This window comes from Dipodomys ordii, unplaced genomic scaffold (genome assembly GCF_000151885.1).
Source record: "Dipodomys ordii isolate 6190 unplaced genomic scaffold, Dord_2.0 Scaffold32, whole genome shotgun sequence".
Classification (NCBI taxonomy): Eukaryota; Metazoa; Chordata; class Mammalia; order Rodentia; family Heteromyidae; genus Dipodomys; species Dipodomys ordii.
In genome coordinates, this window is record NW_012267248.1 from 5,539,308 (window position 1) to 5,566,468 (window position 27,161).

The 27,161-nt window shown below is 39.1% G+C and overlaps 1 protein-coding gene across 1 annotated transcript in view; it reads left to right on the top strand.

Moving 5' to 3' along the window:
- Positions 1-27,161, top strand: part of Fars2 (phenylalanyl-tRNA synthetase 2, mitochondrial) — a 429,795-nt gene that overhangs the window by 290,898 nt on the left and 111,736 nt on the right. Inside the window, exon 6 of the mRNA XM_013016736.1 lies at positions 2,663-2,814. Within this exon, the coding sequence (XP_012872190.1) occupies positions 2,663-2,814 (152 nt within the window). The remainder of the gene's footprint in view (positions 1-2,662; positions 2,815-27,161) is intronic.

Here is a 27,161-nt window from a genome sequence, read left to right on the forward strand (position 1 = left end):
AGAAATGGAACTGTGGCTCAAGTGGTAGAGTGCTAGCCTTGAATAAAAAGAGTTAAGGGACGATACTCAGGCCCTGAGTTCAAACCATGTATAAGCAGAAAACTAGGAAGGGAGGGAGGGAAGGAAGGAAGGAAGGAGAGGGAGGAGAGAAAGGGTGGGGAGGAAGGGAGTGGAGGGAGAAGGAATGAAAGGAGGGAGGGGAGGGAGGAGGAGAGGGAGAGGAGGAAGGACCAAGAAGTTTACATCCTCCTGGAAAACTATTAGGGAAGAATATTCACTGGCAAAAGTGAAAAGGAAATGCTATGGTTTGGAGTTAGTGCTCCTCAAAGGCCATGTAGTACGGGCTTGATTCCCAGCTGATGGTGCTGCTGAAATATGACCTCTAGGAGGTCAGGTCTGTACTGGGAAGTTAGGTCATTGAGGGAGTATCCTTGAGGGGATATTTGGTTTCCACATTCTTCCTGGCTTCAAACCACAATTTTCCATATCTCAGCCTTCTGAGTACCTAGGATTCCAAGTGTGAGCCACCAGCACCCAATTCTGCTGAATGGTTTTTATTTTAAACTTTTGTGCGGTTCTGGGAACTGAATCCAGGGTCTTATGCCTGCTAGGCAAGTGCTCTACCACGGAGCTACATCCCCAACCCTCTTAGTAATTAAGCTCCTGACAGTTTGAATCAGTAACCATGCATCTGTAATTACTTTCTTATTTTCCCGACAAAGTTAGATTTCTTCTACTCAAGAGCAAGGGCCACTAGGGTATGTGACACATCTTACTTTCCAATCCGTGGAGTGAATGCTTCCTTTACTTAAGCAATTACTATAGATTTGTTACATTTGTTAGCTTGAAATTGACTGTAAGCCAATGAGTTGCCTAAGGTTTTCTTTTAAACTGCATGGTTTGGGGGAACTGTCTTTATTAAACACAGTACTATCTGGGAAGATGTTTTCTGGCTGACCACATCCTGTTGTCCCTGAGTTACTGCCAGATGCTTCATTGAGACACCTTCATTCCTATGTGGCTTTGCCTCCCATCAGAGCTCAGGAGTTCCGTGCCTCAGCTAGGATTCATGAAAGGTAATTCATGGAAGAGGATATTTCATGCTAGGTCTTGACAATCTTAGTGTTTCACTAATTTCCCTAAATCCCTATGTTCCTAAGGAACAAAGGGATATCATCAAATGGAAAAGCTCTATTTACAGAGATTACAATATTATCTCTTGTTATTCATTAACCCACTGATCACAGTGTACTGATTTTTCTAGAAGAAAAGCATGAGATATGTATCAGGGATAAAGGATTTTGTCAAAAATTCCTAGACAACAGTTTTTGTCATACTTGCTTAAAATATATGTCTAAGTCTAGGCATGATAGTTCACATCTGTAATCCCAGCTACTTTGGAGGTATAGGTAGGAGGATTGAGGTTCAAGACCAACCTGGGGGATGGGAAAAGATAGGAGTTAGCAAGATCTTATCCCAAAGAACAAATCAGTCATGGTAGGGCAAGTCTTTAATTCCAATTATAGAAGGCATAGGTCTATGATCATGGGCAGAGTTGGGCCCCTGGCAAAATTGAGACCACATCTTTAAAAAATAAATAACTAAAAGCAAAAGGAGCTGGAGGTTTGGTTCAGATCTGGCAAGCATCAAACCGTGAGTTCAAACTCTTGTACTAAAAAAAAAAAGAAAAAGAAAAGAAAACTGTGTTCTAAATGGATGCATTTGCTTGAAAATTGGTGCTTTAGTTTCAGCAAGTGTTTGTGTATGAATATTTAGTTTTTCAGAGCTTTTGCAATTTAAAAGTTTTATACTTTAAAAGAATGAATGGCTCATCGAGAATTTCTAGTGATATCAGATTTATCATGAATCACTGCATAAATTTTTCCTTCTAAAAATTTATCTAGCTAAGAGTCCCTAAGAATGTCTTAGTTTCATAATGAACATAGTCCCTTAGAATTTCTTAGTTTCATAATGAATATGTCTCATTTTGGTATTAACTTACTGACCAAAATATATATGTGATACATAGGCATGTATATAAATGCAATATGTTCTAAACCTCTTAATTTCACATGTGGATCCAAGACAAGGATGAACTACTGAGCAATCAAATGGGGGTAAATGAGTACATTTGTGCTTACAATATTCTTAAGGCATAACTTTAAAAAAAACTAAATGATCATTTATCAACCCATTCCCTTATTTTAATTATTAAAATCACTAATAAACAATGACTTTACTAATTGAAATAGCAGTTTGACAAGTTTTTACTTATTTCTCAATTAAGATGGCTTCCTTTAAGTATCACAAGAAGCTAATGAATCGCCTATTAATTAAGTCTGAACTTTCTCCTCTAGTACTCTAGTGAATGGGAGAAAGTGAAATATGATCTATTTATATTGCTTTATACTAAACTGAACTTTAATGGCAAACTAAGTTTAATATATGCTATTGTTATACACAAAGTGGTAAGTATAGCATTCATAATGGAGTTTGCTGATTCTGAATATTGATTTATCTTTATGTACATTTTGTTCTTGAAATTCAAATATTAAATGTTTTATCAGCATTTCCTAATTTGCCAATTGAAGCCTTATATGAAAAACATATTCTCATCCATCCAACAAGTCCACATATTTTTTTTCTTCTCTTGTTTTCTTAGCCTCTTAGCAAATACCCTGCTGTGACAAATGACATTTCATTCTGGTTGCCCTCTGAGAATTACGCAGAGAACGATTTCTATGATTTAGTCCGAACAATCGGAGGAGACCTGGTGGAAAAGGTTGATCTCATAGACACATTTGAGCATCCAAAGTAAGTGAAAAGCTTTCTGATTTCATCCTTTACTATCTGTGTGACAAATAGCCTATAGAAACATACAATAGATTTTTGCTATAACCCAAGGCATCTGAAACAAAATGTCTTCTGAATTCCAAGTGAACATATAACTTATGAGAAAGGTCTTATATCAGTCATCTTTGAAACATTCTAAAGTGCATTTTTTCCTGTCTTAGTGAAGTATAATACTCAGACTATTCTAAAGATGGTTCATATTTTGGTATTGTTTTTAGAAGTAGTTTCTTACCATATCACATCCTGGATATGAAAGAAAGAGACAGGAGACTAGGCCCAGAAAGAAGAATATGGGGATGTGAGGAAGGGAGCTGCTTTATTAGTTTCTTGGAAAATATTCTGTAAACAATTCCCTTGTGACCCAACCTACAGCATTTCCTAGGACTTAACTGTGCTCTAATCAGATAAGATCTACCGACTTGGAGTACGTATAGTCTTATGGGCAGATCAGATATTGAATAATCACGTGCATTTGAAGTACAATGAGGGGAAAATACATTGGATGTCATCACAGGCTGATTTCACTTAGAACCCAGCCAGGCTTGTTGGGGCATTGAAAATGTCTGCTGCATAGTGAAGGAATAAGGAAGGAACACTCAGAAGGCAGGTGTCAATCTTTGGGGATTATGGCATGAACTATCTACAGGCTGAAAAGAGACTTCAATGGGGCAGAGAGGTGTTTGTGGGTCAGGCAGGACAAGAGTGAGCCAAGTCTGCAACCCTAATATAATTAGGGTTATATGGGAACAGGAGAAGGGAAGGGAGTAGTATGATCTGACTTGTTAGCTTAAATGTCTCTTTTATTCCCACCTCCTGAAGGAGGGGCAATCACCAAGTCTGGGCTGACTATCTGCCCTCTTGACATAAACAGGTAGGTCACACCGTCAGGGTAGGATCTCCTCATTTTATCCTGTCGTCCTTTTTTTTTTTCCTTTTTGCCTCCTTTCTTTGCTTTTTAAGTCTTCTTACCATAGATAAAGACCCTCAGTGCACTGCTCTTTGTCTCAAGTTCCACAGTTATCTAGATGACTGATTCAAGTTTATTATCTACTAACAAAGTTACTCAAGGACTAGTAGAAACTAAGTCTGTTAACCCCATGCACATTGAAAATTTCCTCTTTTGTCTTTCCAAAATGCCATTGTATCATCCTTCGTAGAAATATTGCTTCACTTAGTTTTAACAAATCATTGCATAGTAGCTAGGAATTTCAATGGCAACATTTTTCTGTGATATTCCTGCTAGTAAGTTTTCTACTATTGGCCTCATTTTCTTTTTCACTCTTCTAGTTGATATATGAATAGTATTCATATGATTGCCTTTGGGTCACTTGTGTTAGAATGTATTGTGTTTCCTGGACCTGCTGTTTGTACAGGTTGGTAAGAATGGTTGCAAGCTGGCCTGGAAGGGAGGCCATTAGCCTTTTTGTTATTGTTATTGTTTTGTTCAACTACTGTGGCTTGAACTCAGGAACTGAGTGTGCTTTCTCTTAGCTTTTTCACTCAAGGGTAGCTCTCTACCATTGCTTCACTCTTACTTTTTCACTCAAGGGTAGCTCTCTACCATTGCTTCACTCTTACTTTTGGTGGTTAATTAGAAATAAATTTTTCATAGACTTTCCTGACCTGTCTGCCTTCAAACCACAATCTTCAGATCTCAGCCTCCTAACTAGGATTACAGGTATGAGTAATGGGCAGTGGGCTCATATTACCTTGTTTTTACAACCTTAGGCCTAAGGCTTAAGAAACCAACTCTGTCTTTAAAATAGACTCATCTCTTTGGTCTATTGTGCTTCCCTATCAAGCTATAGAAAATCTCCCCTTACTTACACCAATATCAGTACTCAGTGGTAGAGACTTGCCTTGCACTTCAGATCATAATCCCTAGCTCTGAACAAAAATGTATTTTTGCTAGGGACTTCTGAGGTGTGTCACTCTATACTTCTTTCCTTCAGTTCCTCCCATTCAGTTCCTCCCATTTGGCTTCTACTTTATCTCTGCTGCTTTTGGCCTGTAAATATATTTTGGAGCTTGCAGACAATATCTGTCTCCCACTTTTACAGAAAAGAGAATGTGTGGGGTATTTTGGGTTCCTGACACTATAGAGTGCCAATTTAGCTCTGGGTTTTTGTCTAGAAGAGAAATTTCCATGAGTCTCCATAGGAAACTGAGTCTTGATTTTACTTTTATATAGGACATAAAATATTAGAACAAAATGAATTGTTAAGTACTACCTAGTATGCCAAAGGCATGTGACTTTTATTTTCCTTTTCCATTCTTGTTAGTATACCGGAAAGCTTCTGGATGAAGAATTTGGATTTATTCTTAGTTTTAGCTTATAGTTTCTTGCTTACTGATATGGCTTTAGTTCTAGCCCTTATACTCTCATTCCTTGTGTTAATAGTAAGGTAACCCCTTGCAGATTGGAAATAACAGAATGTACAAGGTTGTAGAGAGTTTTAAGAGCCTAGGAAGCTGGAAGTTCCATTGCACTGGTATGGGGTAGGTAGGGAATGGTAGATGTGGAAGGGGTGAACCTGAACATTTTTGACTATAGAAGATATTGATGGAGGAAAACACTGGCTAGCATGGGAAGTAGAGATATTGTGTGGTAGGGAAACCTATATGCCCCGGAAAGACCAAACACACAGAAGCCATTAAAATATAAAATTGCATTGGATTGTATCAGAAATACTTTTATTATTCATGTCTGTACACACAGCTCCATACAAAAGGATGAGAGGTGAATTTATTGAAGTCCTTCTAAGAAGACTATTTTAAATGAAATTTGGGAACAATTATTCAAAAATCACCTCTCACGGCATCAATGACATTGACTATTTTTGTTCCATTTTCACATAGTACATAGATCATTATGACTATTCACCCTCCTTCCTCTGCTCTGTTTACTTCCCCTGCCCCCTCACTCCTACATATATCCTAATCTGGACATACTTCAACTTTCTAATGTTATTGTTGTTATTCTGTGTGTTAATTGTCCAAAGGGGTCCCAGAGAAGAATGAAACTATGTCATTTGCAGGGAAATGAGTGGATGTGGAAACATGGTAAGCAAAGTAAGTCAGCCTCAGAAGGACAAAGATCACATATTCTCTCACGTATGGATGTTACGTCTAAAATATATCTAGTGTCTATATATTGTATATGTGTCTGTGCATGTGTGTATATGTGTGTGTATGTGTGTATGATCAGCTTGATGAAATTTACAGGTGTGAAATAACATGCTTTACTTGTGTGTTAAAATAAAGAACCACCTCTGTACAGCCAAGGATCTTGGATCTGGCAGCTCAGTACGTATGCCTGGAAGTTCTGGTAATGAGGGGAAGCAGAATGAGACTCAGAAGAAAAAATGTGTGTTCTTCCTATGACTTAGGGAGGAAATATTTAATCTGAAAAAAAATAAACACACCTTGCAAAGTGACATTGATACTGATCAGCAGATCTACACAGCCAATGTGATTGGTCCCCTTAGTCCTGGATTGAGAAAATGCTATGTACTGTGTCATGTGAGATGCTGGTTCTGGTTTCTAAATTATTTCCAGTCTTCTTTCTCTTTTTTTCTTTTTCCGTTGGTTGTAGGGCTTGAACTCTGGGCCTGGGCACTGTCCCTCAGCTCTTCAGCTCAAGGCGAGAGCGCTCTACCACTTGAGCCACAGCGCCACTTCCGGTATTCTAGTGGTTTAGTGGAGATAGAGTCTCACGGACTTTACTGCTCAGCTGGCTTTGAACCTTGATCCTCAGATCTCAGCCTCCTGAGTAGCTAGGATTACAGTCGTGAGCTACTGGCGCACAGCTTCCAGTCTTCTTTCTTTTCATGCAGCCAAATAAATGCAGTTATCTGAACTTAAAGATCTCCCAATCTTTTAAGTTAGAAAGCCAGCAGCAACTAATCTCAACAGCATCCTGAATTCAGGGAGCTTCTCAGAGATTCCCTTGAAATTAGCAGCCTGCAGTACCAAGAAGATGACCAAAGGCAGCTAGCTCTGCTTTTGAACTCTCCTGTCTCTCTCCCCTTCTTTTTTCGTTTTTATTGCAATGCTGGTAGCAGAAGTAGAATTTTGTTGTAGTTCACACAGCCTAGAAAGCAATTCTAAAGAACTATTTTTAACCTAGACTTTAGTTTTTTTTCTGTTTTCTGTCTTTCCCCAAGCCTTCTTTCTGCAGCTTTCAAGAGAGAAGGGCATCTCAGTACTATTTATACAGCAGGCTTATTTGCTACCAGTGTTAGACAATTAAAGTAAGCTTATGGCCTGAACCTCTTATTCTGCCTGGTCTCCTACCACATCACCATTTTCTGAAGGATACTTTGGGATTATATTCAACATTACATGGGCTGGTCCCCAGGAGAAGCATCTCTTCTAGCAGAGATGTGCCTCTTCCCTGCTGGCCCAGAGTGAGGCCAGGAAAGAAGCCAAGTACATAATCAGCTGCATTTGTAGTGATTTGGTAGGCTACACCTTTGGAAAGTTCATAACAAAGCCACCCTTTCTTCTTTGGCTTCCAGTTGGCAGTTTTCACGTCGTTTTTTGATATTTTCTTAGCATCTCATGTACCTTTTGCAAGTGTGGAGATCATATGCCATTTTTCCAAGATGCAAGATGCTCTGCTTTGATTATGATTTATACCTACCAAGTCTCATCACCCCATTCATAAAGAAATGGAAAGACCTGGGGGGGGGGGCGGAAATCACATTTAGTGAAGTAAGCCAGACCCAAAGAAACATAGGCTCCTTGGTTTCTCTCATTTGTAATAATTAGTATATGCCTAGGGTAGTTCTAGCAGAGGATTACAATAGCTCAATAACTGTGTACATACGACCATATGAAATGATATTAATTGAAATGAACTCCAAGATACGGAAACAAGAGGGTTTTGAGGTGGTGGTGGTTTTTAGTGTGCTGTTTGCAGTTATTTCTTTGTTTTTTTTCCTTTGGTTTATTTGTTGTCACTGTTTTCTTTTGATACCCTCTGTCTTATATATAAGCTTATCTGATTTAGGGACAGGGAAAAGAATCATAGAACAAAGGACACAGAAAAAGGACAAAGTGTGAACCAATACAACAGCAATACTCACAAGACAGTATTGGAAATGAACTTCACAACTTGCGGGGGGGGGGGCGGAGAGAGAAAGCAGGAGAAGATGAGGGAGGGCTTAACACTGTTCAACAAGAATTGTACTCATTTCCTTAGTTACATAACTGTAACCCGTCTGTACATCACCTTTTCAATAAAAAAATCTCATGGGAGATTCCTTTATGCAACAGAGTTGAAGATGTGTCTTGTGGAAGGTGTTTTGGGTCATAGGCTAGAGCCCTCATAAGTAGATGGAAAACCATCTGGAGGTCAAGTTCTTTACAGCAATAGTAGGTTATTGTGAAGCAAGTCTAGCCTCCTCAGCTTTCCCTTGCTTCCTGGCTTGCCATGTGATCCTTCTTCATATTCCTTCTTCCTCTCCATTTTTCTGTCATGCATGGAACAGTACACAGCATTCACTAGATTTAGCCATCCCATCTAGAGATCCCCAGCCTACAAAGCCATGAGGTAATTCATTTTTTAAAAAATGAATTACCTAGCATTATAGGTAGACCTATTTTTAGCTTTTTGATGAATCTCCACGCTGATTTCCATAGTGGTTATACTGGTTTATATCCCCACAAACAGTGCATGAGGGGTGCTTTCCCTCTACATCCTCGTTCAGCACTTGTTGCTTGTTTGCTTGTTGATTGCCACTCTGACTGGGGTGAGATGGAATCTCAGCATAGTTTGGACTTGCATTTCCATTATGGCTAAGGATATTAAATGTTTATTCAAGCATTTATTAATTATTTGTACTTCTGATAGTGTACTTCTGGTAGTCATTTGGCCATTTATTTGTTACATTATTTATTTTTTTATGACTCTACTATTCTACTCTTGGGCATATATCCAAAGAAGCACAACTCCACACAAAAGAGAGATGCCCGCACAATCATGTTTAGAGAAGCAATAGCCAAATTCACAGTAATCAAGTCCAGAATAAGCTACGTGCCCAACTTATAATGAGTGGACTGAAAAAAATTAAGTGTGTATGGATAATAAAGTATTATGTACACATACAAAGTATTCTTAGCCATAACAGGGAATAGAATAAGGTCATTTGTTGGAAAATAGATGGAAGTGGAGATTGTCATGTTGAGGAAAATAGGCCATGTTCAAAAATCCAAATATCATGTATTTACTCATTTGTGGAATATAAACCTGAAATAATAATGATGATGGTGGTGGTGATGATGATGATAATGATGATGAGTATAAATGGGTGACTGGGGGGAGCACATCAGTGAGAGGAGGTGGAGGAGGAAATAAAAAAGTACTAGAGTGAATTGATCAAAAGTACCTTATACATATACACATATGCATATATGTATATATGAAGATAATATAAGGAAACCCACTAAATACTGCCTGAAAAAGGGAAGAAGAGGAGTTAACGACATAATTAAAGGAGCGAATAATTCAAAGTACGTGGTACATGTCTGTAGAAACAACACAAAACCCTCTTGGACAAGTAATGTACACTAATTAAAAAATAGGCAAGTAAATTACCAATCTCAGATGCTTTTTCTACATGAGTAACTTACATCCTTTATGTTCCATGTCCCTTTCCTGATAGCTGGTCAGATGAAAGCAAGGTAATATGCACACTAAGAATATACCTAGGAAGGAAAACGACTCACAGGATCACCAGCAGAATTTGGAGGGAGAGGGGAAGTGCTTACTCTATAATTCTGGACAATGATGAATGAGATATTAAGTTGTTTGGGTTTTTATTTTATTTTATTTTATTTGGTCGTTCGTGGGGCTTGAACTCTCAGACTGGGCGCTGTCTCTGAGCTCTTCCACTCAAAGCTAGTGCTTTACCAGTTGAGCCACAACGCCACTACCAGTTTTCTGGTAGTTTATTGGAGTTCAGAGTCTCACGGACTTTTCTTGCTCAGGCTGGCTTTGAATTGTGATCCTCAGATCTCAGCCTCCTGAGTAGCTAGGATTACAGGTATGAGGCACCAGCACCTGACTTGGGTTTTTTAATTTGTACCTCAGTTTACAAAATGACTTACTTTCTATGAGTACCCCCCAAGTTTGATGTTCTTAGCCAGCAGTGAGAGTCTTCCCTGTCCCTGTCTACACCACTGTCTTAATTCATCAGTGATCTGTCCCTCCTATCACATAGATATCTCAGACTTGAATATGCCACAACCCTCACAGGAATAATGAGCTGGCCTTAGGATCTGAGAGGTTTGTGAATTTAGATGAAACCCCAGAAGAACAATTAATCCTAATAATGAATCTAGAGTTCAGTGTCCAAATATGCATGTAAAGTAATTAATACTCTCAAATATATGCAGGTGAGACCTACTATCTGTTCAGGTCGCCCTTGAACAATTTCCTGAACAGCAAAAATGGGTCTGACAGAACTTAGGCCTCACCTCTCTAGTCCTCCTGTGCAACATACAACAGGCTGGGTTTCAGCATGAAACAAGACCAGGAGCACAACTCACATAACCATGTAGGTTAGGGAGCCCTTAAGAGTGTTGGGCTGGCTATTTTCCCTGAACTGGTCATAAGAGAGGCTGAGGTGGCAGCCAGGAAGGTACATCAAGGATGGCAGAAGAAAAGCACCTATAGGGATGAGAGTAATTCCAAAATGTGGACTGATAGTGTGCACAGATGATAGCTGATGGTACACATGGCATCCACAATTGTCTTCTTAGGGGTGTTTGGTATATGGCCAAGAAGTCAGCAAAACTGTAGAAGTAATGGGCAGACAAGGGGTCACAGAGAAATTGGGTTTCTGATTCAGTAATTCAGCCTCTGGTGAAATCCTTTTGTAAGACAGAGCAATGCAGAAGCCAGGTTAATTCCTAGGATTGGAATTCTGACATTACAACAGAATTATCCTTAAGACTGGGTGGATTTGCATTTCTTTTATGGCTAGAGAAGTTGAGCATTTCTTCCTGTGTCTATTGGCCATCCTCCAGCAATCACACTTTTAGTCATTTATCCAAATGATCACAAACAAGGCCATACTAAAGCTAGCAGCACAACTATGTTTATTGCAGCATTATTTACCATAGCTAAGATATGGAACCAACCCAGATGTCCCTTAGTAGATGAATGGATCAAGAAAATGTGGTATATATACACAATGGAATTCTATGCCTCCATCAGAAAGAATGACAATGTCCCATTTGTTAGGAAATGGAAAGACTTGGAAAAAATTATATGAAGTGAAGTAAACCAGGCCCAAAGAAACATAGGTCCCATGCAGAAATGGTCAGATAAGTTGATGTTAAGCAAAATGAACCCCAAGATAAGGACTCAAATGTTTTTTTCTTTCTTGTTTCTAACATATAAGATGATTTCTTTGTTGCTTTGTATGTCCCTCCCCCACGGTATATAACCCCCTCTTTCATTGTATTTGATATTGGTATAATTTGTGAATGGGAAAGGGCAAAAACAAACCGTTTAAATAGGGATACCCATTGCAACAATGAGATGTACAAGTCGTTATGTTGAAAGACGAACTGTACAACTTTGGCCAGGCAGGGGGAGGGAGGGGAAATGGGAAGGATGGGAAGGAGAAACAAAGGAGGAGGCAACAATACCTGATAAGAAATGTACTCATTACCTTGCCCATGTAATTGTAACCCCTCTGTACGGTATTTTCACAATAAAAATTAAAAAAAAAAAAAGACTGGGTGGAGCTCCTACTCGTCTCCTTAGTATACAGATTGAGCTTAGAGACTGAAATGAGGCTGAGTTTGAGATGGGAGACGGAGGCTGGTTAGAAAGTCCAAGAACCCATTTGTTAGGAAATGGAAAGACTTGGAAAAAATCATATTAAGTGAAGTAAGCCAAGCCCAAAGAAACATAGGTCCCATGGTTTCCTTTATTTGCAATAACTAGTATATGTCTGAGACAAGCAGAAAAAGTCAGATAAGTTGATGTTAAGGAAAATGAACCCCACAATAAGGACTCAAATGGTTTTTCTTTCTTGCTATTGCTTCTAACATATTTGTAAGTTTTTTTTATTGCTTTGTATGTCCCTTCCCCACGGTATAACCCCCATTTTCACTGTATTTGATGTTGGTATAGTTTGTGGAGGGGAAGGGAAAAAACAAATTGCTTAAATAGGGATACAGGTGGACCCATTGCAACAATGAGATGTATAAGTCATTATGTTGAAAAAGGAACTTTACAACTTTGGCACAGTGGGTAAGGAGGGGGTCAGTGGAGGAGGAAGAAAAGGGATGGTAAGGGGAAACAAAGGAGGAGGCAACAATGCTTGATAAGAAATGTACTCATTACCTTGCTCATGTAATTGTAACCCCTCTGTATGGTATTTTTACAATTAAAAAATATATTAAAAAATGAAAATTAAAAAAAGGAAGTCCGGGGGCTGGGGGTTTAGCCCAACGGAAGGGTGCCCACCTGGCGTGCGCAAGGCCCTGGGTTCGGTTCTCAGCCCTGGGGAAAAATAAAAAGGAAGTCCAAGAACCAACATGTCTTTTCAAGGGCCTCCACTTGTTTTCTGTTTTCTCTTCATGGCTTCCCAGTGACCTACTTATCCACATGTACTTTGGAGCCAGGGAAATCTTTGTTATGATTGGAATTTAGTTGGATGTCTAGTGAGAAAAATCAAGATAGAATGTCCTATGGTATTTACAGGAAAAAGAGAAGGATATTTTGAGACAAAGTGGGACATATACAGGTTCCCTACTTTTCACTGGGAGCCACCTGTGACACATAGAAGGCATTAGTCAGCTACTTGGGAATTGAGTTCCATCTCAGACGTCACCAGACAGTTGGTAACGACGAGTATACCTTATATTCATGCTGAGATTTCCATCATGTGTTATAACTTACCAAGTCACAAGAACCTGTTTCCTATAGAGTTCCCATAAATATTTCTGGAAACACTAGAGGATTTGTCAAACAAGAATATCTCTTCTGCATGTAATGGTGACTCTCATTGGGTCCATGGGGCACACTAGTAGGATCCCTTCTGGTATTCTATCCAGATATATGTAGAGCTGTGCCTTTTCCCTCTGGTGTCACTTGTCAAGCAGCTGAGCTCTAAGTTCCATCTTACTGTCTCCCATAGGCCCCCCACCAGGTGAACATAGGTGAATAAAGGCTTATTTTACTTCAGTCCTGACTGAGGCTCAGCATAGGCAAAATCTTTCAGATGGGCATATAATTAAAATGACAGTTGTCATATAATCTTAGGTTTCCATAACTATTTTACAAGATGAGTCATCTTTGCATTACAATTCTTGGGGGAGAAAGAAACCCTTCCAATAGTTTTTAGATTCTACGTTTGGCTATTTTCTTGACTTTGCTTCTTCCTGAAGGAAATTGACAATAGTAAGACAAGCAAGGAAACAAATAGCCAGAATTAAGCAGATAACCTATATATAGAAGAGATAACAGCTGTAGTGTAGACATTTACAGAAAATTTTACCAGAATAATTATTTATCCCAGCATTCATTAAATATGGCAATTTCCCTGGTTCCAAGCTACACGTAAGTCAGATTATAATGTTTGTATGTTTATTTGTTAGTTTTAAGTAAATACGTATTTCAATCCAGATGAAAAGCAAGCAAAATTTTTGAAGGAACATGGAAAAGAAAAGCATGTCTTTATGGGAAAGGTAGAAATACCTTTGGTTTCTTACATGTGATATTTCCAACCACTATGCACACACAAGTCATCCTTTTTCAAGTAGTTCAGAAGAGGCCTTCTGACATAGACTGCTAACATCCTTTGCTAGAGCAGCTTCTTCCCTCATATATATATATACTTAGTGGGAGAGCCTGTATATTAGCAGAGCAGAACTTTGCCTTTTGACTAACTTTCTAGAAAAGCAAGCATTTAAAACTTCTCTCTGGCTGGGCACTGGTAAGCTGATGCTTGTAATACTAGCTACCAAGGAGATTGAGATCTCAGGATCTCAGTTGGAAGCCAGATCAGACAAGAAAGTCTGTGACACTTTTATTTCCAGTTAACCACCAAAAAGCCAGGATTAGGGCTATAGCTCAAGTAGAAGAGCACCAGTCTTGAGCAAAATGTTATAGGACAGCACCCAGGAGCTGAGTTCAAGCCCTAGGACTGGCACAAAACAAAAGTCTTCTCTTTGTAATATTTGGACTAAAACCCAAAGAGATTGGGTTCTTCCTCCAGTGACAGAAGTGAAAACCAAGAGCCATCTCTAGCCATGAGAGAAAAGAGGAGGAAACAAGGGAACTGTGAGGGGAGATGGGAAGTATAGGCATGTCAGCATCCCAGGTTCCACTATGTCAGGGCCTATCGGCACACAGCCCTCCCTACTTAGGTGTCTAGTCCTTCCTCAGATTCCCCAAGCCATCAATAATCATCCTATAATTAGTTTGATATGATTCTCTATCACTTAAGACCAATGAGTTCTAAGACATGTGCCATTGCAGACTCTTGCTATGGAAATGGGCAGGCTGTAGTGGTCAACTTTTTTGTTAATGAACTCTAAAGCCACATGGGATTGAGGCTGTGGTAGTTCAAGAAGAGTTTAAAACAGATCATTCCCCTTGGCTAGAAGAACTAAGAATCCATATAATGTTAGTCTGTGGCCCATCCATTTCAGTGAGCATCTACTGAACAAAGTCTATAGGTTAGGTATATGCTGTCTGTGGTAGATATAAAAAAGATTTTTTTAAAGAAGGAATATTTATTCTCAGGGAGCTCATAGTCTTCAACTAGACAGACACAAATATTTGCAAGCTAATGTGGAAAGTGTCTTAAATGAGAAATATACCACCATTATTTCAAATAGGGGAAAGCCCTTTCTTAAGATTAATTTCAAATAACTATAACAGGTGAATCTTGAAAGGCAAATAGGAATTCAATATGGAAGAAGTCAAGAAGTTCCAAAGAGATTGGGCAGCATGTGTAAGACAAAAATAGATGTAAGAGTACTACTAGGCCCACCATATGGTAATAATGAAAGTATGGAGGGGAATAAAATTGGAAAGAGCTAAAGCTTGTCTTAGTCTATTTTCTGCTGCTAAAATGGAAGACCTGAGATTAGCTACTTTAGGACAGAGGTTTGTTTCCTACAGTTCTGGAGGCTAGGAATCTGTCAGGGGACATAATATCATAGAGCAAGCATGTTAGCTCCAGTCTTTCCCTCTTCTCTGAAAGCTACTGATGCCATCCTGGACCTCCACTCTCATGACCTCATCTAATCCTGGTTAACTCTGAAAGGCCCCATGTCAAATACAAATTTAGGGATTAAGTTTCTAATATTTGAACTTTTGTTGTTGTATTTTGTTTGTTTTTCTATTTATTTCAGGCAGGTTTCTGCTGTGTATCACAGGCTGTCCTGGAACCCTTGGGTAGTCTTGGGTAGTCTTGGAGTCTACAATCTCCTGCCTCTGCCTCCCTAGCATTTGGCTTTACAGGAATGCTCCTCTATACCCTGTGCATGAACATTTGTAGATACATTCAAACCATAGTGGAAGACTTCTGTACTGATAGGAATACTTTGGATCATTATATTTCTTCAGTTTCTCCCTGCTGTACCTTCACTTCCACAGTTTAGGGAGCTGAGAATTGCAAGAAAGAGCAAAGAAACATGGAGGAGAGAGGGAGGGAGGAAAGGAGGGAGGGAGAAAGTAAGGGAGGGAGGAAGGAAGGAAGGAAGGTAGGAAAGAAGGAAGGAAGGAAGGGAGAGAGGGAGGAAGGGAGGAAAAGGTCCTGACTCTGGGATGTAGACCTGGCTTCTTTATGGCTCTGTGCCACCAATTGTTACATGGAATATTGCTGTAGGGAACTTTCCCTTTCTGTGATTTCCCAGTGTTTATTTTCTATCATTGTATTCATAATTTACAGGATGGAAGAAGACTGTGGATAGGTCTCCTTGAGTGCTCATTCTAAGGAAAACTTGGTGTGTATGTATCTGTGTGTGCACACATTTGCGTGTATGCTCATGTGCGCAGGTGCCAGTTCTGGAGCTTAAACTCAGGGCCCAGACACTTTTATCCTTGAGCTCTTTTGCTCTAGGCTAGTGTTCTACCACTTCCACTTCTAGCTTTTTGGTGGTTAATTGGAGATAAGATTCTCACTGACTTTCCTTCCCAAGCTAGTTTTGAACTGAGGTCCTAGGATCTCACAGCCTGGCTCTAAGGAAGAATTTTTATTCAGATATATTAAAGACCAGAGCTCCCCAGCACTGAGGTGGCCCACTTAAGACAAGCCTCATTAAATTTATTTCATAAAGTAGAGCCAGTGTTTCTAACTTAAGAAAAATGTGTGCAAATGAAGACCTGAAAATGTGAATGGAATTTGAACCAAACTTGGATCAGCATTTCTTAAAATGGCACAAATGAGGGAAAAGAAAAAAAACCTTCTTAAAATTGCATATACTTCCGTTCTGTGTTATATGATGAGGGAATCTGTTCCCCTGCTGTGTGGAATTGTCACCTCCAAAAGATGTATCCACTCCTGGGAACCAAAACGCAATACAATAAAAGTAGACATGGTTCTTGAAATTAGACCTGACCTCTGCTCAGCTAAGGAATCAGGTCAGGAGAAGAATGTGTCAAGAGATACATTTCAGGAAAAACAGATGAGTTCATTGGAGTTTGAATATTTTTAACCTAGGCTGAATGACTGAAAGCTTGTCCAGTTGAACACCATACCCTTTTGACTGCTTACAGGATGTATTTAAATATGAATCCCAAATACTATTATGCCATACCTGATTCAGGAATATACCTGGCAATATTAAACAGATCAAATTCTTGAGGAGACTAGTCTCAATAGAAGCTATTCTTAGTATAGCGTAAGTAAAGAGATCAGCATAGATATCCAAGATGGAAAAATTCTAATAGATAATAGAAAACCAAATTTCAAGGTCCCTCTAACCTTCATAGTAAGGTTAATTTCTCAAGGAACAAATGTCTCAGATCCCAGATGGTGCCTTCTTCACCAATCTCCTTTCTGAGTGGAAACCTTCCTCCCTGTCATTATGTCCTGTGTGGCCAGGGGCTGAACCAAGTATACAGGAGAAACCAGACCCTGTAGTGCATGGCCAAGCATGCATTTATGGATTATAATTACATTGTTATACTACTTTATATAAATTAGCCTAAGTAATTATAATCTATTCATTTATTAACTATGGTCCTTCTGATTGTGTTAACGCTTTTAAACTGTTTATCCTGCATGCTTGCTACTTTGTATTTTTTTTATCTACATCTTCCTGAATAATTTCAAAACTTCACATCTCTTTATTACTTGAACCTTTGCATATTTTTAAACCAATTTCGGGGGGGAGGGGAGGGCAGGGATGGTAAGGGGAAACAAAGGAGGAGGCAACAATGCTTGATAAGAAATGTACTCATTACCTTGCTCATGTAATTGTAAACCTTCTGTATGGTAGTTTCACAATTTAAACTTATTAATAATAAAAATAAATAAATAAAACCAATTTCCCCAGGGCCAGTGGCTTATGCCTGTAATCCTTGCTATTCCGGAGGCTGAGATGTGAGAATTGTGGTTGTGAGCCAGCTGGGCAAATAAATATCAGAGACTTATATTCAAATCACATGAAAAAAAGCCAGAGATGTTGTTCAAGTTATAGAACACCAGCCTTGAATAGAAAAAGTCAAGAGAGGATGCTCCAGGCCTGTAGTTCAAGCCCCATTGTTGATTGGTAAAACATGTTACCACCCTTCCTATTAAAAAAATGAAACTGTTAAAATATGGCATGGGTGTATTCTGTGGGAAAAGAGAGCCCTCTTGGCTACTATGGGTCTCTTACCCATAGTAGGTGTGAGGAGGAGACATAGATAGAACTTATTCTACTGCACGTTATCCCTGCATCCACAGTCACAGACCCTAGAGTAAGCTTTGCAAGTCTACTTTACATTACAAACTCTCACTCCAGTTAATTCCTCCCTTTCCTTCACTTTCCTTTCCTTACCTTTCTCTGCAGATGCTGACTAGAGCTTGAACTCCAAGACCTTAAGCTCTCACTCATCATTTTGTCTCATGGCTAGTGCTCTCTACCATTAAAGTCATACTTTCACTTCTGGCTTTTTGGAAATAAGTCTCCCTGACTGCCTCAGAATCACAATTTTTACATTGCATTTCTCAGGCTCCTAAGTAGCTAGGGTTATAGAGTTTGAGCCACTGGCACTGGGTTGTTCTTTTTCTTCTTAAAGTGAAATTTATTCAATAACAACAAAAACAAATTTACCATTTTCAAATGAGCAAGTCAGTGTGTTTAGTACATTCACAGTGTTGTACAACCAGGATCCCTCTGATTACTACCCCACAATCTGGTGTGGTAAGTGTGTTGTGTTCTACCTATGAATATAGTATGTTGTGCTCTACATATGGATTTCCTTACTCTAGATATTCTATATAAAATAAAATCATATAGGTGATCCTTTTTTCTGGCTTCTTTCATATAGTATATTTTCAGTCTTCCTCTATAGTATAGTAAACATTAATACTTAAGCCTTCCTGTTGTTTTATTGTTTCATACAACAGATATATACATTCAGATATATATATCTGAATGGTTTTACATTAGAGTTCTACTCTATATACTTAGTAACCCTTGCCTGTCTCTCTTTCTTCCTTACTTCCTTTCCTTCTGGTCATTTCTTTCTTCTTGTCTTTCTGCCTGCCTACCTTCTTTCATTTCTCCCTCCTTCTTTCCTTCCCTCTTTCTTTCCTTCCTTCCCTCCATCCCTTTCTTTCATATTTGTAGAAATTAGGAATATCTCTTTGTAGTTTATATTTGCATTACCCTAGTGATTAAATGATGTTCAACATCTTTCATGTGTTTGTTGGCCATTTATGTCTGCTTTGAAGAAATGGCCATTCAAGGCTCTTACTTGCTATTTAATTGGGTTGTCTTTTTTTGATGAGCTGTTAAGCTCTGTGTGTGCGTGCATGCACGTGTGTGTGTGTGTGCACGCGTGTGTGTGTGTGAGAGAGAGAGAGAGAGAGATCTGTAAGAGTTCTTTATATATTCAAGGCAGTAACCACTTATTACTCCCAACTTTTAATTGGCTCTGACCACTTTAAAGTGAATGATTCTTTTTGTATTTTTTCTTTCCTTCTCTTTCTTTCTTACATATAGAAAATATTGCATTTTATTGTAGAATTAATGTGCTTTTAGTTTAGAAAAGAAAAATATAAGGTATATAATTTAAAATCTTTATAATTCTAATTTTACACCCAGAGATAAGCACAGTTCACATTTTTACGCTCATTTTTTTAGTCTTTTTTATGTATTAGAGAAACATACATGCATATATATTAAAAGGATTTTGCTGGTATCACATAGTATTTTAATGCTGTTCTGACATGGAGAAGTTTTATTCATTTGCATATATTTATCAGCATTTTTTATGACGAGTGAAATAGAATCTTTTTATGCATTTGTTAATCATTTCTATTTCTCTTATAATTGCTCAAATCTTTTCTTTCCACTTTTCTGTTTGGTTTTTAAGTACTAACATTTTATATCAATTACTATAAGCTATTTATATATATGGAATACTAGCCCGTTTTTCTCATGTTTGTAATAAATCTCTAAGCCCATCTTTTCTTGTCTTTTACAGTGTTTAAGGCATAGGGATTTTTTAAATTATTTTGAATATTTTTGTATTGTCAGATCTAACGTTTTTACTCATTTCCAATTCCATTTTGAATTCACCATGCTATTATAAGCTGAGAGGATCAAACTTCAGTATTCTAAACAGTTAATTCACCTTCTTGATACTATTTATAAGATGAATTGCTTAGGCTAAGTGTATCTTTTACAAAAGACATGAAACCAATTATTTTGGATATTTTTTAAAAGATACTTCCAACCGTAGCTTGTATATCAGGCCAAATTATCTGTGGTTTGATATACTTGTACACCTGTTCTTGTCCAGAGTTGGCCTTTACCCTGTTTCATACCAGAGTAGCCCCATGCCATTTCCTAGTCCTGTCTGGAAGAAATGGAATCTGTTGTTGCACAGGATTTTGAAAACCTTTTCACAGTGGTGGATACAGCATGGATTTTGGAGGCCACCTTGAGTCCTGGTCCTGGCTCTGCCACTTCTTGGCTGTTGGACTTTGAGTGTCATTATTCCTAATTCCTCCATTTCTTTGTCTTTCAAATAGGTTTAATCAAATAGGTTTAACCGTGAAGCAATCTTAAAAGGCACAAAACAAATCAATATCAGTATCTGGCATTAAACAAATAAATAAAAACAATAGCTATTGTAAATGATGGTGATGATACTATTGTAATCATGAGTTCTTCTGTGAAGAACCAGTTGTAAATAAGGACAAGTATTAAATATCCTCCAGGGGACAGTTCTGTGTGTTATATTGACTTGGGTAGTGCTCATAGTTTTCCAGTTGCTTGATTATTTATCTCAAACACTAACAGTACTTTTTGATGTTCTAATTGTTCTGTATAGGAAAAGGAAAAAAATGGTAAAGTAGGATGAGAGAATGCTAGAGAATACAGGTATGCTGGGTTAGAGATCTGTGAAGGGAGTTCTCATAACTATTTCAGGAAATGTGTATTTGTTATGTATATTTGGAAGGATAGTACATGCTGTAGGCTGTAGATGACACTGTGTAGCTGATGGAAAGGAGAGAGGAGAAGGGAGACACACAGTGTAGTGCATGAGAAATGGCAAGATTGGCATCCATGGCTGGTACCTGTATGTGCTGGGCAGTGGTTGGTGACCTTTGCAGCCAAAGTAGGCCCTGTCTTTTTTTCTCAAGTTTTAATTCAAGCCCAAATCCACTTCCTGGAGTTCAATCAGCAGAAGGACCATGTAGAAGATAGGCAATGCTTCTGATTTCTGGATCCACAGTTCAGTGAGCCATTCATCATACAGCAAGTGAACACCCAGAAATTGACATGTCATTTTAGGAGATACCACTATTTGGCCATGATCTGCTCTGTGGTAAAATAATTCCCCAAGCAACTCAATTCCTGCACATGTTTTAAAATAGCATTACTATGCTCATTTTCATAAAAGCAACTATTTCCTTTGGGCTGGGGGTTTTAAAGAAATGTGACACGGGTTTTATTTGATCTTTTAGTCAGCATTTCTACTTGGCAATATCTAATGAATATTCTAAAATTTTAAACCATAAGTGAACTCTTAACACTGGATGTGGATAAGAAAATGACCATATTTAAAGAAAAGACTAGATTCCCAGCACCCAGCTTTTCATTTCCTGTCTTATCAAGGGAATTAAATTTAACCAGAACCAGATTGTTCTCTATGATTATTTTTGCGTATGTAATGTTTTAATGTTTACCCCTATTCATAGAGAATTCCTAAAGATGTGCATTGTCTGGGAACCCTGTCAGACAAGTTTGTTTTTTTTTTTTAACTCCTAGAGATTTTCAAGAATTTGAAGTAGATTTGCTTATATTAAGGGAACTGGTTTTCTTCCTTTGGCCATTTGCATAAATGCCCTGTGGGAAGTTTTATGGTGCCAAGAAATGCCATGTTCCCTTGTGAATTCAGGAACCAGACCTGATTTTCTCTCTTCCTTAATCTACATTTGGTTCTTTACTTACAGATAAATCAGGTAAGAACAGTGCCTTTGGGAAAGCTTTAGAAATGTAGTGTCTTAAATGTATTTATGATGCCTGTGGACCAACCAGTGAAGTCCTCCTTCAAAACCAACTGTCACTGCTGAAGTACGGGTCAGGGCCCTGTGTCACATATGAGCAGCTACCCTGTGCTTTTCCAGGTCCTAGGCTAATGCCTAGATCTTTGAAGTACTATTTAAACCATAGTCTATGGTATTTAGTGTGCAGCTAGAGCTGCATTATCAGCTTGATAACCTATGTGTTTCTGGATTCTCAGTCACCCCACTCAGTTACAAGGAACTTCAGGCAAGTTCCTTGTAACTGAGTATTTATGGAATGCTGGGATTAATAGGCTCTGTCTCCTGTCTGGATGTTTTTTGCACTTCTCACTTGTTTTCTTTCCCCCATTCGTGGGCATTAGTGCTCTAAGTGGTTCCCGTACTTCCCCTTCTATAAATTCTCACTTTACATGTGGATTTCTGAATAATTTTTTTTCAAGTTAGGCTCCATTTTGCTATATCAGATTCATTATTGGACTGAGTTGTTTTTGTTGAGTTAGGTAGGTAGTTAGTTAAAAATGGGTTTGCCCTGTAGCTCAGGCTGGCCACAAACTTACGTTCTTCTGCTTGTATTCCCAAATGCTATGATGACAAGCACGCACCATCACATCCCTTTAGACTAAGTTAGAGTATATTCCTAAGGTAATATCGACCTTTTTCATAAAAATTTTCCAAGTCTGTTTTTGCTGAAACCATATGAAGGCACTTTTTTTCTCAGGCATGTGAATGTGTGTACACAAATACACACAGGTGTGCCATTTAATGCCTGTTCTTTGCTATGTTATGTACTGGTACAATAAGGAGTATGTTAACCCTGCCACCAGGCAGGGTCACCTGGCTATTTAGTAGTCATGATGGAACTAAAAGGGCATCAGCTTGACTTACTTTATCTCCTGCAGAACACCAGGAAGGTGAGAGCTGCCAGTAGAAGATTTTCTTTCTTCTGGTCAGTGTGATAAGCCTGAGACTTGGCTTGTTTACACAGTTGCTATACTAAGTGCAGCGGTTTCACACCAGAGCCCCCACTGTCCTGCTTCTCTTATAAAGGCTGGAGTTAGAACACCTTCTCCCATGGGGAAAAGAGTTTGGAGAGGAAAATGAACAGCTGTATAGATGGCTACCCTGTTTCCAACACTATTCATTTTCCTCATTCACAGAGGTGTGTCATCATGGAATGAGAGTGTGGGAAGGTTTACCCTCCATTCAGTTCCACAGGATTCTCTGGAAGGCTGTTCTTTGCAGAGTTACCCAGTGAGTTTCCTTACCTGTCATAAGAAAAGCCTCCTTCCAGTTGCATTCCCTTACCAACAAGAGAAGATAAGGAAAGTCAGGATTGGACAGTGGACTAATAGAGGGTACACTCTTATTGGAAATGGTTAACCGTAAGTTACACACCCATAAAAAGCATAAAGTAGCAAAGATGTCATATGTAGCAGCCACTGGAAATCACCTTCAAATATGATGCAAAGCTACTGTCTTTGAAAACAGTCTCTCTGTCTCCCTTCCTCCTTTCCTTCCTCCTTCTCTTTCTGTCCCATCTTTCTTCACTCTCTCCTTCCCTTGTTCTCTCCCCGCTTTGACTTCTTGCTTGCTTTCCTTCTTCCTTTGCTTCTTTCTTTCCTTCCTTTTTTCTTTCTTTCTCAACTTCTTTCTTTCTTTCTTTTTCTGTCTTTCTTTCTTAACTCCTTTCATCCTTGTTCTGGGGAATCAAATATTTGCTGAATGAAAAAGATCAGGTACTGGTCGCTCGCACCTCTATAATCTTAGTTACATAGGAGGCTAAGTCCTAAAGATCAAAGTTTGAAGTCATGCTGGGAAGAAAAGTCTGTGAGACTATCTCCAATTACCCAGCAAAAAGCCACAGTAGAGATTTGGTTCAAATGATAGGCCAATGACCTTGAGTGGGAAAAGCTAAGGGTAGTACCCAGGCCCTGAGTTAAAGCCCAAGCCACAAGTTAAAGCACAAAAAAGAAAAAGAGGAAGATGGAGTGGGGTAAGGGGAAGAAAGAAAAAGAGGGAGGAAGGGAAGGAAAGAAGGAAGGAAAAAATGAGCCTGAATTTACACCAGTCCTATATACAGGTAGATAGATTTGCATGTGTATATACTCCATATGTGTATGCCCGTATGTGCATATATGTTGCTATATTATAATACACATGTTCTGCACATTTTACAGAGATGCTGCTTCTTGTCTAGTGAGGGATAAATTAAGATAAATTAATTGCTGTAGAACATTGAAAATGTAGAATGGTAGCTCCATTGGTCTGGATAGTCTGAAAAGTATTCTTCTGTATGTTCTCTTCCTGATAAAATGTCTTTTTTAAAAGTTACTTATCCATTACTTAAATCTTTTGATCACTTGAATTAAGGACTGATAACTTCCTCCAACGTAAAACTGTTATTTTGAAAAAAAATTCTCTAAAGCCTTCTGGAATGTCTTGTTATTCCTTCCCCATGTAAAGCAGGAACTGAGAACTGACATTATAGCACATCCTGTCTTCCTCCTAAGTGTGGAAATCTAACCCAGCACTACAGGAAGAAGAATGGGAGATGATTTTTTTAAGTGTTCAGAAAAAAAAGCTACCAACCTTCCTCCTCTGTGCTTTACCTTAGCTTCTGTCACAGACCTTGGAGGCTACCTTTCAGTACCAGCTAAGAAGACTTTGTGCAGCTATAAACACCTGAATAGAAGGCCATATATGATATGCTTTGTGCTGCTCTAGATGTTCATCATTTTAGAACCCAGCCTGCTGGAAAGACAGGCCCTATGAGTCAACTCTTTGGAGGCCATAAACCCTCTGCAGCCCACATTGTCCTAAAAGATCCCCTGGGTCCTGAAAGCCCAGAGGTGGGCAGCCATAATGAGGTGTGTTCTCCTTGGGAAGCATGTTCTTCCTGGCTTCACTTAGGTCTGAGTCTCACCCTGCAGTTCATGTCTTGACATGAATATAGCTTTACCTCAAAGAGATGAGTCCAAACAAAGTGACCTCTGGGCTCAGAGCATGAGCCCCAGGAAGAAGCTTGGTTAGGAATTATTTTCCAGAAATATTAACTTGAGATTAAGGAAATAGTTCCATTCTAAAAAACAGAAACACACACACACACACACATTAAACACACACACACATTAAACACACACACACACACACACACACACATTTTCTTCCAGGCAGACGGAGCAAACATATGTGGGTGAGACAATGAACTGAAATAATAATCCAGCTTTGATCAAAAACCCTTGTTATGGTGTTCCCTCTGAAAATGATTTGTAATCAATGAGCCCTACCACAGTGCACTGAGGAGTAATTACCTTACACGTGTTTCACTGGAAGCTGTGATTAGAACAAGATGTAAGATCAGAGGGGCATAAAACGAATATAAGAGGGGAAAATCTCAAAAGGAGCTGGTTTGTGCAGGCTATAAGGTATTTAATTAACGTGAGGCTTATTCCTGATAGCTATGTTGGTGTTTATTCATTTACTTGGTAAATATTTCCTGGCTATTTGGGGCATGATTGATGGTATTAGCAGGAATGCTAAGGTAACTTACCAAGTGCTGCCCTTATATTTAAAAATCGGGCATTTAGAAATGTTCTGGTACAAAGTGGATTGGAGAAGCTGCCATTGGTAACCAGATGTTTCTTATCCCCAGCAGTTAGGAACCAGTCATCAAGCATGGGCTCCCTAGCACAGCCTCCAAGCCCAAGTAATAGCTGAATTTGCTTTTTATTAGTCTAAGAAATAATAAAACACTTGTAGGGAGATTGAGGAGTCAAGTGTGTGGTAGCAAAGACCACTTGGTATCTATAGAGGAGACATGAATGTTTGTTGGGGCAGTTACTGTGCCCATGAAAATGCATTTCCCAATCCTGATAACGCTGGGTAGAAGTGTATAGTGATAAGTAGAAATGCTAGTTAGGGTGACCCCTGCTGTGAGGCCACACAAGGGTGAGGTGGACATCTTCATATGTCTTTTAGAATAGGAATCTCCCCATCTGAACTTGACAAAAATGCAGCCATGCTGGGCATATTCCTTCCTTACTTTCATGGGTTGGTTCCTTTTCACTCCTATCTTCAGATATAGATAAAAGGAGTCCTCCAGATCTGCTTGGGTGATTTTAAAAAGCTTTCTCAGCATTGCAGCTACAGAATTCCCTTGAAAACATTCTTACTCTGGTGATGTTTCTCATAGCACCAAACTCAGAGGCTCTAAACTTATTTGCCTGCTCTAAATTCAGTATCATTGGCTGCTTCCTTATCTTACCATGTTGCTAAAGCTTCATCCTATATTCCTACTCCCAGGCCCTATATTCTTACTGCTTTTGTTTTCTACAAAAGAACTGAGAGAAACTAGAGTGATAACTTACTACTGCAATTCTTCTCTGAATGGTTTATAAATGGGAACAACTATGCACTCAGGACTCTGGAGGACTTGCCTAGATGCAACCTAGAAAGTTGACTAAACAATCTTCTCACAGCAGCCTCAGCCTGTTGTTTCTGAAGAAATGGTACTTAGACAACAAATTGAATTTTACTGAATATCTTCACATTTAAACCTGTCTGTCCAATGAGGAGATGAAGATCCTCCCTATCTTCAAGGATGCTTAAATTCTTCTCAGATTATCCTGCAAAGCTACAAATGAGTGGCAGTTGTGTCTCTGGGGCAAAGTTAGGGACTGGACAGAGTGATTTTACCTGACTGCAGTCAGAATTAAAACAATCAGAATGTGCTCCAAGTGTCCAAGGAGGACTTTGGCCATGGCTCTGGGCCAGGGTGTCTGTTGTTCCTTTAGATTTATTCAATTAGAGTCAAAAGCAAAGTAAATTGAACAGTGTGGTTGATTTGAATATTGCCTTGGAAGAGAATATAAAAAGATTAACAGACCCTAAGGGACCAGAGATGAGTGCCAGGCTCCTCCTCCGTCCCTACACTCAGGCTGGGTTTTACAAATTCATTACAGAATGACAAGAATAAAAAAGCAGGTGAGCAGATATTCCTTTGTTCTGTGTCACAGAGACATTTTTCTGCCTCTCCATCCTCCAAGAGAGAGAGAGAGAGGGTGTGTGTGTGTGTGTGTGTGTGCGTGCGTGTGTGCGTGCGTGTGTGTGTGTGCGTGCGTGTGCGCGTGCGCGCGCGTGCGCACAATGAAATGGGTGTTTGTGTGGCTATAGCAGGGCCTGCCTGTGGGGAGGATGGGGAGGAAATGTGGTTCTCTTGAATCCTACCTTTGTCTTTATTTGTGTGTTGTCTGGTACTCAGCTGCATTGACCTAGTGCTTCACAAGATTGGCATGGGTGAACTGTGCAAATCAATTGCATAGGCCTCATATGTTTCCAGAGACTGCCGGATAAATAAAACATGCTTTCCCACAAAGACTCTTCTCAGCTTTGCCATTTTTAGTGTCACATGGCAATTGGTTGTCTCACACTCCATTCAAAGAGTGAGACATGTTAGCAGTTTGTGTGTGTGTGTGTGTGTGTGTGTGTGTGTGTGTGTGTGTGTGTGTGTGTTTCAATTCCATTTAATGGAGTTTGGAGGTGAGGATACCAGTCCATCCTGTTTGAGGCTCAAGTTGATTTTCTCAG